General features: G+C 38.2%; 1 protein-coding gene across 1 annotated transcript; it reads left to right on the top strand.

Annotated features, from left to right (window-relative positions):
• The first annotated feature begins 2,224 nt into the window (after positions 1 to 2,224).
• On the top strand, positions 2,225 to 3,251 carry LOC129073761 (olfactory receptor 51S1). Its single transcript, XM_054577423.1, has one exon. The coding sequence runs from the start codon at positions 2,225 to 2,227 to the stop codon at positions 3,194 to 3,196; it is 972 nt and encodes a 323-aa protein (XP_054433398.1). The 3' UTR covers positions 3,197 to 3,251.
• Positions 3,252 to 11,518: the final 8,267 nt, after the last annotated feature.

The raw sequence follows: 11,518 nt of genomic DNA, 5'->3' as shown, positions 1-11,518 counted from the left end.
ATTTCCACATAAATTTTAGGATAACCTTATCCCACAAAAAGGCCTCTGGTCCTTTGTTAGAGATAATGTTGAAACTATAGATAAATTTGGGGATGATTAATAGATATCTAAATATTTTATATGTATAAATATTTTAATTATATTGACTATATCAAGTCTTCCAATCTATAAACATGGAATATCTCTCCATTTATTTAGAGTTTTTAAATTTTTTCTCAGCATTGTTTTATAGCTTTCAATGTATAAATAGAATATTTTCTGTTAAATATATTTTTATTTGTTTTTATTATTGTTGTTCAGTTAGAGTTGACCTACCTTTTCCCTGTTGCTCTTTGCTGCCCCGCTTCACCCCTACCTCTGCTCCCACAGTCAATCCCCACCCCACTGTCCATGCCCATGGGTCCTCTATTCCTGTTCCTTGACTTGCCCCTTCCCCTTTTTCCCCCCATTATGCCCTGCCCCCTGCATCTCTGACCACCAACAGTTTGTTCCTTATTTCCATATCCCTGGTACTATTTTGCTTGCTTGTTTTGTTGATTAGGTTCCACTTATAGGTGAGATCACATGGTATTTGTCTTTTACCACCTGGCTTATTTCACTTAGCATAATATTCTCCAGTTCCTTCCATGCAGTCATGAAGGATAGGAGCTCCTTCTTTCTTTCTGCAGCATAATATTCCATTGTGTAAATGAACCACAGTTTATTGATCCACTCATTTACCAACGGGTACTTAGGCTGTTTCCAGCACATTACAATGGCTATTGTAAATAATGCTGCTATGAACATTGGGGTGCATAGATTCTTTTGAATTGGTATTTCAGTGTTTTTAAAATTTTGATGTTATTGTGAATTAAATAGTTTCTTAATTTTGTTTTCAGATTTTTCATTGCTATTACATGGACATACAATTGAAGTTTGTACTTAAGTTGGTATCCAGTGGTCTTATTAAACTCATTGCTTAATTTTAGTAGCTCTTTAATGCATTCCTTAAAATTTTTTACAAATAGCTTCATGTTATCTATGAATAAAGATCATTTTATACGTTCTAACTGAATGTTTTCATTTGTTTTTTAATGCATTATCTAAAATCTACAGTTGAATAGAAATGACAAAAGCAGATAATTTCTCTCAATCTAAATCTCACAGTAAAGTATGATATTAGGTTTATTCATAGATAACACAGGTAACATAGATAACCTTGTATCAGGTTGTGGAAGTTCCTTTCTATTTATGTTTTGTGGAGAGTTTTTAGCATGAAGCTTTTATTTTGGGAAATTGGTAAGTAGGACTAACTTAGGGAACCAAGACCTTTTTTCCCCCTTAGGTAATTTTTCTAATTTTCCCACCACTGTCTCCTAACTGAGAAATCTGGAAGAGGTTTTAAGGTACATCTGTTAAGATTTGGGGCGGGTGGACTATTTTCTCTATAATACATGGAATAACTATGTAGAGATTTCCATGGTGAAATGAATACAGAATAATCTGGGGGATATATTCATGATTCATCAATTTATAGAGTTTAGTTGAAGCCATGAAAGTTGATAAGGCCACTAAAGAAAAGGAAGAGAGCTAAATAAAGATCTCTCAAAACTATAAATGTATGAATTGAATGGGACACAGCAAAGTGAACTAAGAATTAAATTCTGAGAGGTAGGAGTAAAGAAAAAAGGAGAAAGCAGATTCATAACAGCAAAGCTCATTGGGAAATTAGTTAGTTTACAAAAATGAGTACTTCTTGATTCAGTAGTAAAATGGTAATTGGTGGACTTAATGAGAACTATTAAAGCGAACTGAAATGTGAGTGTGCTAAGGCAGTGCAAAAGTTAAATGGCCTGGGATTGGGAGTAGTAGAAAAAGTCTTCATAAGAGCATAAACCCTCTCCCAGATGTTTGCTATTTAAGGAAGAAAATAAGTTAGGAAAAAAGCAATGGGACAAGAAGGGTTAAATGAAAATGGAAAAAACAAGTTAAATAAACAGGACTTTGAGGCCAGCTATAGAAAAAACAAAAAACAAACCAAAAAAAAAAAAACCCTCCAAGGCAAGGGATGACTATGACGTAGATGTTAGAATGTGTATGTGGGGGGAGAAAACATATGTGTGGGGAGGGGGCAGGGGAAGAAAAAGGCAGGCTCTTTTAGAAAACATCATGCAAATATGTCATGATTAAGTAAATCTTTCTAATTAGATTTCAGGTTCCAGAATTCAAAGTGGGATCCTGAACTATGCCAACATTCCTCACCCAGGCAGCTCCCAATAGCAGCACTTCAATGACCACCACTTTCTTGCTGGTGGGCATGCCAGGCCTGTCAGCTGTACCCTACTGGTGGACAATAACCCTCATCACTGTTTACCTTCTTTCTGTTCTGGGAAATGGTACTATTCTCTGGATCATTGCCATGGAGTCAACCTTGCACCGCCCAATGTACTTCTTCCTCTTCCTGCTTAGTGTGTCTGATGTTGGCTTGGCCACAGCCCTGATGCCCACCCTGCTGGGTCTTGCCCTTGCTAATGCCCATGCAGTCCCTGCCTCAGCCTGCCTCCTGCAGATGTTCTTTGTCCATGTGTTTTCCATTATGGAGTCTTCTGTCTTGCTCGCCATGGCCTTAGATAGGGCACTGGCTATCTGCCGCCCTCTCCACTACCCAACACTTCTCACCAATGATGTCCTTAGAAAGATCGGCCTCACCATTGCTTTCCGATGCCTGGGTCTCCATCTGCCCCTGCCATTCCTCCTGGCCCACATGCCCTACTGCCACCCACAGGTCCTGACCCATTCTTATTGCTTGCACCCAGATATGGCCCGATTAGCCTGCCCAGGAGCTTGGGGTGCAGTCTACAGCCTCTTTGTGGTCTTGTCAGCCATGGGATTGGACCCACTGCTTATTTTCCTCTCCTATGGCCTAATTGGCAGGGTATTGCAAGGTTTGGGATCCAGTGAGGATCGTTGGAAGGCTGGCCAAACCTGTGCCGCCCACCTCTCTGCTGTGCTCCTCTTCTATGTGCCCATGATCCTTCTGGCACTCATTGATCGTTTTAGGATGCCAGTCCCTCAGCCTGCCCATACTCTTCTCTCCTATGTCCACTTCCTGCTTCCCCCATTGATAAACCCTATTCTCTATAGTGTCAAGATGAAGGAGATTAGAGAGAGAATATTCAAGAGGTTGCAGCCCAGGAAGGTAGGTTGTGCTCAGTGAGGAGGATGTCCCACCACATTTGGTGACTCAAGGCTACCTGATACAAAGGTTTCTATGACTGAGAACTCAGTTCGCCATGCATGAAATGGCCACTCCAATGAACATATGCACATGCATATGGATGTACTATACCTGTTCCTAGACGTGTGCCTGTGTATATTGATGAAAGCTTATGAACCTCAGAGAAGGGCAGTGGCATACCCACTGTTACACTATAAATCAATGGCATTGAAAGGGTCAGAATCTAGGTCTTGTCACAAACATCCAAGTACGTCTGTTTTTGTTTTGTTTCTGTTAATTTCCACACTATATCAATATCAGAATAACTGAGGAAATTGGAGGAGTTAAGCAATTACACAGAAAAGAAAATGAAGATAGAACCATTCTACTCAACTAGATGGAAAACCTTCAACTAGTGTTGAACCTTCATAAAAAGTAGAGATTCTGCCTTATCCATAAGGATTAGATGAAAGAGGAGGACATGAGTAAATATCTCATTTAGGCTCTTCATGCCAAGAGATATGATATGTAACTCTGATCAGACAAGGAATAAAGAAGAGGTAAACTTTTTTCACCCTTAACTTAGTTCAAAATGTTAATATAGCCATGGCTGTGTGATTCAATTGGTTGGAGAGTCATCCCTACACCAAAAGTTTTGATTTCCAGTCAGGGCACATACCCAGGTTGCAAGCTCAATCACTGGTCAGGGTGCATACCGGAGGCAACTGACTGAAATTTCTCTCTCACGTCGATGTATCTCTCTCTCTCTCCCTTCCTTGCTCTCTAAAATCAATAAACATATCCTCCAATATGGATTAAAAGCAAATGTTAGTATAATTTTAATGTATATACATATTTATAATTAAAATTTCAAATAATTAAGAAATAAATAGAAAAAGTAAAAATTACTTTAAATTATGTCATCCAAATGTAACCATAATTACCTTTTCTGTGAACACTAATAAAAGGGGGATTTTTTACTTTTTTATTGTTCAGTCACAGTTGTCCTGCCTTTTCCCCATTGCTCTCTGCTTCCCTGCCCCCCAACCCCAATCCCACAGTCAATCCCCACCTCATTGTCCATGCCCATGAATCCTCTATTCATGTTCCTTGACTTGCCCCTTCCTCTTCTTTCCCTCCCCTGTTATCTCCCTTCTCCTCTCCTCTGGCCACTGTCAGTTTGTTCTTTGTTCCATGTCTCTGGTTATCTTTTGCTCATTTGTTTGTTATGTTGATTAGGTTCTACTTACAGGTGAGATCATATGGTGTTTGTCTTTCTACTTATTTCTGACCATCTGGCTTATTTCACTTAGCATAATAAAGGATTTATATAAATGGAATCTTACACGTAGTAGATGAAATTATCAGTCTTAATTCCTCACAGTAGTATTATATATCCACACCCACATCATGGTCAGAGTGGGCAGTTTGTACTTACCTTCATGTATACTTTGAGCCTGGACACATGATTTGAACATAGTCCATATGACTTGTTTTGGTCAGTAGGATGTTAGTGCATGTGTTAAGAGCACAGGCCCAAGTGGGGTTTCTTCCTTTACTATGAGTAATGTTTAACTCAGGGATGTACTGCCCCTTCTGCCTGGTCCCAGAATGAGCTACATGGGGCACACCTATAGCCTGAAGCCAATCCTAGCTGACTTATTGGAGATCTGAAGCAGAGCTATCAAGTCAAGACAGCCTAGATCAAGAGGACTTCTGTCAACCTGATGATCAGCAAGCATTGCAATAAATTCTGTAGCTGTAAGCAAAAAAAGTTGGTGGCTCTATGGCAAGAAAAATTAACTAACACTATAATTACAGTTTTATTCTATAAATATGGTTAATTTTTTAATTATTTTTCTTTATGTTCTTATAATTATTAATATACATATTAGAGGTTTGCTTTATTTGTAGCACAAAAGTTGAATAACACTCTACATGCCTTTCTGTATCTTGTTTTTCTTATGTTAGAAATCTCTCAAAATAAATAAGCATGGATTCATTCAAAAACTACGTACACCAAAAACTACCTAATGTCCATGGCATGGATGGACTGCAATGAACTCAGCTATTTGCTAGTAATGGGTATTGGAGTTTTCTTCAGTATTATGCCACTCTAAATGCTTTAATAAACATTCTTATGCAGCTGTCCCTGTTTACTTAAGCTTTTGTTTTTTGTTTTGTTTTGTTTTGTTTGTTAATCAGGCTTCAGTTTATTTTTAGTGATTGTGATTAAACATAGACTCCATAGTAGTATTAAAAGTGTGGACTCCAGAACCAAATTGCTTGGGTTCAAATCTTACCTCTGTAACCATTTATATGACCTTGGGCAAGTTAATTAACATCTTTGTGCCTAGGTTTCTTATTGTATAGGACATGCTAATAATAGTACCTACACCATAGGATTGCTTTCAAAATTAAATATATATATGTTACTCTTAAGCAGAGTTTGCAGTATATAAAGGTATAGTTAAATGGTAGCTGTAATATGGTGATGATCATGATAATAGTGATGATGATGATGATGGTGGTGATGATGGGAAAGGACAAAAACAAAAATTGTTAAATTGTTTTCAACAGGTAACTGGTTCTTACCAAAGTTCTTGGGGGTTCAGGTTTATATTTGTTTCCATCAACAATCTACTACGTATATATAAATATATATTTAAAGTAATACTAAAAATAAGCATTTGTTTATATAAAACTGATCTCCATGTCATCTTTGAAACTGCTGGTTTCAAAGACTTGTACATTTTTTATTTCAATATGTATTGGTAGATTCCTTTCCTCAAAGGCTATATTAATTTATATTTCTACACTAGGTAGGAGTGTACTTTTTTCTTGCATATCCAGCAAAGTTCATTGTTACCACTATTCTTAAATTTCCATCAATTTTATAATTATTACATTTCCCTTTATGTTGTTGATTCCCCCAAGAGTAAGAATGAGTGTCCTTCATACGTCTATTGATTATTTTGTTACCTCTATGAATAGCTTCTTCAAATAACCTTCATCAATTTTTCTATTGTATTATGTTTTAAATATAAATTTGCAAGAGATCTTAGTTTTATGCCTTTACCAATATCATCCTTGTCTTTGGCCTTGTTTAGACAACTAAATTGTACATAAATATAGTTTTATATAATCAAACCCACTTTTCCTTTGTAATATTTTTCTTTTATATGTTGTGGCTTTAAAAATGTATCTTTGACTCCTTTAGTTTACATCCTCTCATACTTTTCTTCTAAAATTGTAATAGTTTTAACTTTAACTTTTTCTGTATCAGAAATCCAAACATATTTATTAAAGTCAATGTGTACTAGCGGCAAAATAATCTACTAAATATATTCTCTTTTTCTCATAGAAATAAAATACTGTGTATGAATGTCATCTTTTAATATAATATTATAATAAAATATATGTTTGTGTGTTGCTTTACAGATCTTTTAATGGCCTTGGTGTTTATGCGTCTCATATATACTCATATATTACTGATCTATTCAAATAGCTTCATAGTGTGATTTTGTCAATATGTGGTATAGTGATCACCCTCTCACAAAACAAACAAGAGCTTTGGAATTCTAAGAGAAACTACATTTTTTTAATAGGTTAAATATAAGAGAAACAACATTTGATAATAAATTTTTACATCTAATAATATATAATAAATGTTTCACTTAGCAACATCTTTTGTACATTTCTAAAATTATGTTTTAATTAAATTTTTTTCATGTAGTTTTTAAGTGTATGATTTTGTTGCTATTATAAATAAAATATTCCCCCATTTCTATTTCTATATACATATTGCTAGAGTAAAATATTTTTATTGATATGTACTTTATCAATTATCATATGCATTATAATAGGTGTTTTTCTTTTTGGATTTTATTTGTACATAGCATATTTAAGTAAAAATAGATAATTGGTAACTTTTCTCCAATATTAATGTATATTATTTAGATTTATTTTATTGGATTCACTAGATCTCCAACCCATTAAAAATTAAGAGTAAAAGTAAACATTCAAATCTTGTTTCTCATTTTAATAGAAATGGCATTAGTGTTTCACTTGTTAGAACAACGGTTGGCTCCTAGATCTTTGGGTAAATTTTATGACATTTAAATACTTCATTTATATTTTATTTTAATTTTTTAAATAAATGTACTTAATGAATCATTCCAAATGCTTTTCAGCATTCACTAACATAATTATAATTGCCTGCTTAAAAAGTGTTGAAAAATTTCTGACATTGAAATATTGTTGTTCTCTTGTGTTTATAAAAGAATTCATATTAAATGAAAAGTAGCAGATTGAATTCACTTAGTCACAAAACAAGAACACACAATATGTTAGTATGCATTCTAGGAATGCAGAAATAGTTATCTCCTCATATCATTTCTCTGCAAAGTATACTATACATTGTCTTATTTAATTAAATAAGTTAGTCTATATCACAGATGAGATTACTGACACCGACAATATAAGAATACCTCAAGTCTATAAAATTAGAGATGTAACATTTATTTTAAGGTTTGCTTTAATCCAAAACAAATCTTTTAAAATTGTTGAAGAGAAAAACAGCCTGGTTTTAGTGCATTTTATTTAACCAGTGATAAGGTCTCTGAGAAACTCTGCTTTCCCAAAAGCTACCCTTTCCTTCTCCCTGATGCACCCACCTCCAGCTTCCCATGTATTTATTGAGAGTAGAATGATGTGAACAAAGAGTTTTGAGTCCCTCCTCAGGCCAGGGTTTGAATTCTCAGTCCACCACTGCCTGTGTTATTTGGCATAAGTAGTTCCCCTATTTGTAAAACAGGTATAATGAGGATTATGTGAATCAAGTCCCTGTATCACAGCGTTGATTTGAAATTAAAAACGAAATTAAAATAACTATATTTAAACTTTGTACGCATATTAAATTTGAATTAAAACTTTACAACAGGAAGGTTTGTTTAAGCTTCTACCACTTCATTTTATGGACAGAAAACTGCAGCTGGGACCCAATAAGCATTTTTGAATGGACCTTTGTAAATCAGCAGTAGGTGAACTAAACCTGGCACTGCTGGTGCCAGGTTTAATTAAAAAGTAAAATATGTTTATTACTTCACTAAGTGTGGGGAGCAAAGAACCCTCTTTCACTGAACACATCCATATTCGTCCTGTCAAAGCCTGTGTTTGGTGGCTGCTATTACCACTGCTGGCCCAGTAAGAAGCACTGTTCTCTCTCTCTCTCTCTCTGAAAATTGCTCCACAACCACTTGACTGAAAGATTTAAGGAAAAGCATTCTTTCTCCTCTAACAGCATACAGGGAGTACAACTATTAGCAAGAACATTTCCAATTGTAAATAAAATGCAATGGTGATACATGGGAGTTGAGTGAAACTGCTGACCAGTAAATGGTCTGTAAAACCCATTTCTCCAGTTGGTCCTGTTGCTAAAGAAATACCCCCAGATGTGTGCCTGTCCATATGTGTGTGTGTGTGTGTGTGTGTGTGTGTGTGTGTGTGTGTGTGTGAGAGAGAGAGAGAGAGAGAGAGAGAAGAGATTTAAATATTCCTAATAGAGATCATAAATTCAAACACCTAGAGGAGCCAGGTGATAACAGAAATGAGTGGGTCAAGTATACACTCAGAGTGAGTTGTGGGGCCTATGTTTACTTAAGGGGCTAGCTATTCTCAGTGGACTCCTACTGAGTGTAGGCTTAGTATTCCCATATCTTCCCACTTTTAAGATAATGTACAAATCTATATTTTATATGAAATCATCTAATCACTATTTTATCCAGACAATCCTGTCTGAAGACCAGATTTGGATTTTGTACCCTTTATTTTCACAACTAACCAACTTGTACAATACAGAAGAAGGAAGTCTTTTTACATTTCAAAGTATATATGAAATATGTCATAATACACAATAAATAGAAAGTAATTTTTTCAAAACCACACAGCCAGAACATGGCAGATCTGAGACCAGCAGACTTGTTTCCTGGCTGGATTCCTAGCTTGTCTATTCATCTTACCTCCTCCCTGGCAAGAAAAACTAAGTTATCACAGCAGATCATTTAAAGGACATGTAATCCCTAATGGGGTCTTTTTACTCTTTCTTCTAGGGGTTGGCTTCTAAATCCTCATAGCTTTCTGTTTAGCAGTAATCCTGGACTCTGAGCTAAAAAAGGATGGCATAGTCCTAGTGACTTTCTCATTAGGAGGCTCATGGAACACATTAGTCTGGCTCCACTTAAATGCCAGGAAGTGACAGGGGGTCCAGGAGATTTCCAGTATTGAAGTTGTTTGACTGTCTGTTTGACCACAGAGGGGTAAATTCTGTGTCGTGACTTGGCAGTTATCACCTAACAGAATTATGGACCACCCTAAATTCAGAGGGAAGAACTCCTGTCTCTCACAAGAGCACCTTAAGAGCCCTGTCAACAGGAACTTCTTGGCAAGAGGTGCAGAGCGGGGAGTGGAGCCTTCCTGGTGACTCCCCTGACTCACCCCTGCACTCCCACCCCAGCAAAACCAGAGGAACTTCCGTGATATGCTCAATGGCCTTTGGTACTGTTACCAAACAAAAACAAAGCGGGGCGGGGAGGGGGACGGTCATCTGCTTGACACCAAAAGAGTCAAACTCGTGAGGCAGTTGTGGGTGAGAAAGGAAAGGGGTTTCATTCTGGTGCTGCGCCACCTGGCAGAATGGTGGACTCTTGTCTCAAAATCCATTTCCTTAGCAAGACCAAAATAAAAGTCAGTGTCCAGAGTTCCAGTTACAATTTAAAATGTAGTCCTTTGGAGCCCACAGGTGGATGCTAAGCAGTCATCCCTGTAGATTTACTTGTTCCCAGCTGCTGCCTGTTTCAAGCTTTCTCCTGGAGATCATGGGCCATATGGCTGCTATGGCCACAGGGTCACATGATCTGAGGAGAAAGTGTGTGAAGCACCTGAAATGCATCACTAGGTAGGCAAGAGAGGGAGAGAGACTCCCTCCATGGAAAGAATAGGCAGAGACCACCATGAGAGTTCAGGTCACAAGCAAGAGCTATGAGCAAGAGAGAGCATTTCTTTGTTCCCCTGGGACTGTATTAGTTTGGGTGTGGGATGAACCAGGTTGTTTCTCAAAATGCCAATCAACTTCCCAAATTTTGAGGTGCTTCCAGTGAGTCCACCTCCCAGGCTAGACGGACAGGCCTCTTTAGTCTGAGCACCTTCCTTTGCCACTATTTTGACCTCTATGGCATTTGTGCCTGCCTGCCCTCCGTCCCACCCTCAATCTTACACCAGAGGGGCAGGATGGAAAGGCTTTTCAGGTGCTCAATATAAAAAACTTCCCCTGTCACTACCTTGGTCAGCGAGGAGCGAGGCGGGGGCGGGGGGCGGGGAGAGACGCCGCTGACTCAGCCATGTCCCGCAGCTGCCCGGCTTACCTGCCCTCAGGCCTTTGGGCTGCACGCAGAGGTTCTGTCACCTCTGAGTGAACGCTCCGTTGCAGCTGAGCCCGACCACCGCTCCCACAAGGGGGAGGCAGCGTCCTGCTGTTTGCAGTGTCCGCCAGGGTTCCTGCCACCCCGGACCAGGAAGTCGTGCGGACACTGGGCAGCGGGACGGCCCCTGTAGTGATCAGCTGAGCCTCAGCCTCCAGACAGCTGGCTCCGCACCCCACCAGTAGCGGGCCTCGTCCTCCCTGCAGCCCGGCCCAGTCTGCCCAGCGTCAGGCGCTTGGCTCACTGGAAAGGAGCAGGTTGAGGGTATGGGCTTATTCACAGGTAACAGCACAATAATTCAGTTTCTTTTTTCACAGAAACTTCCAGAATTAGTATTAGTTCTCTAATATTTAGTACATAGTTATGCCAGCCATTTCATCATATGTTATACCCCATTTTTTAGACTATTCTTTTAGTTTAATTGATATACATCTACTAAGCACAAACTATAGACATTGTGAAGAGACTTTTAATGTTGAATAATGCACAACCCTTTCCTTGCAGAAGTTCATAATGTCATCAGTGAGAAGACCTATGTGTGATGTTGGAGATATCTGTGGGTCTCCATCCTCTGGCTCAAAATACTGCCAAACACCAATGCCCACCTATAATTTCCCCCCAAAATTGGCTTTAGCAAAAGACATACTTTCTAGGTTCTCCCTTCACATTGCCCCAAGAGAATATTTTTCAGACATTACTGTACACACAACTTCTCTGACATCTTGCTAAAATGCAGCTTCTGACTGAATTGGCTGGCATGGCATGAGCTTCTGTAATTCTAAATCCCTTCCAAGTGATGCTGCACCTGATCAATGCACCACACCTTGAGTAGCAAGAAAGAACA

Source organism: Pteronotus mesoamericanus, unplaced genomic scaffold (assembly GCF_021234165.1).
Source record: "Pteronotus mesoamericanus isolate MK-2021 breed Mesoamerican mustached bat unplaced genomic scaffold, CSHL_Meso_final contig_425, whole genome shotgun sequence".
In the NCBI taxonomy this organism is placed as follows: Eukaryota; Metazoa; Chordata; class Mammalia; order Chiroptera; family Mormoopidae; genus Pteronotus; species Pteronotus mesoamericanus.
The sequence above is the reverse complement of the archived record's forward strand: the minus strand, read 5'-3'. Positions and strand labels throughout refer to the sequence as shown.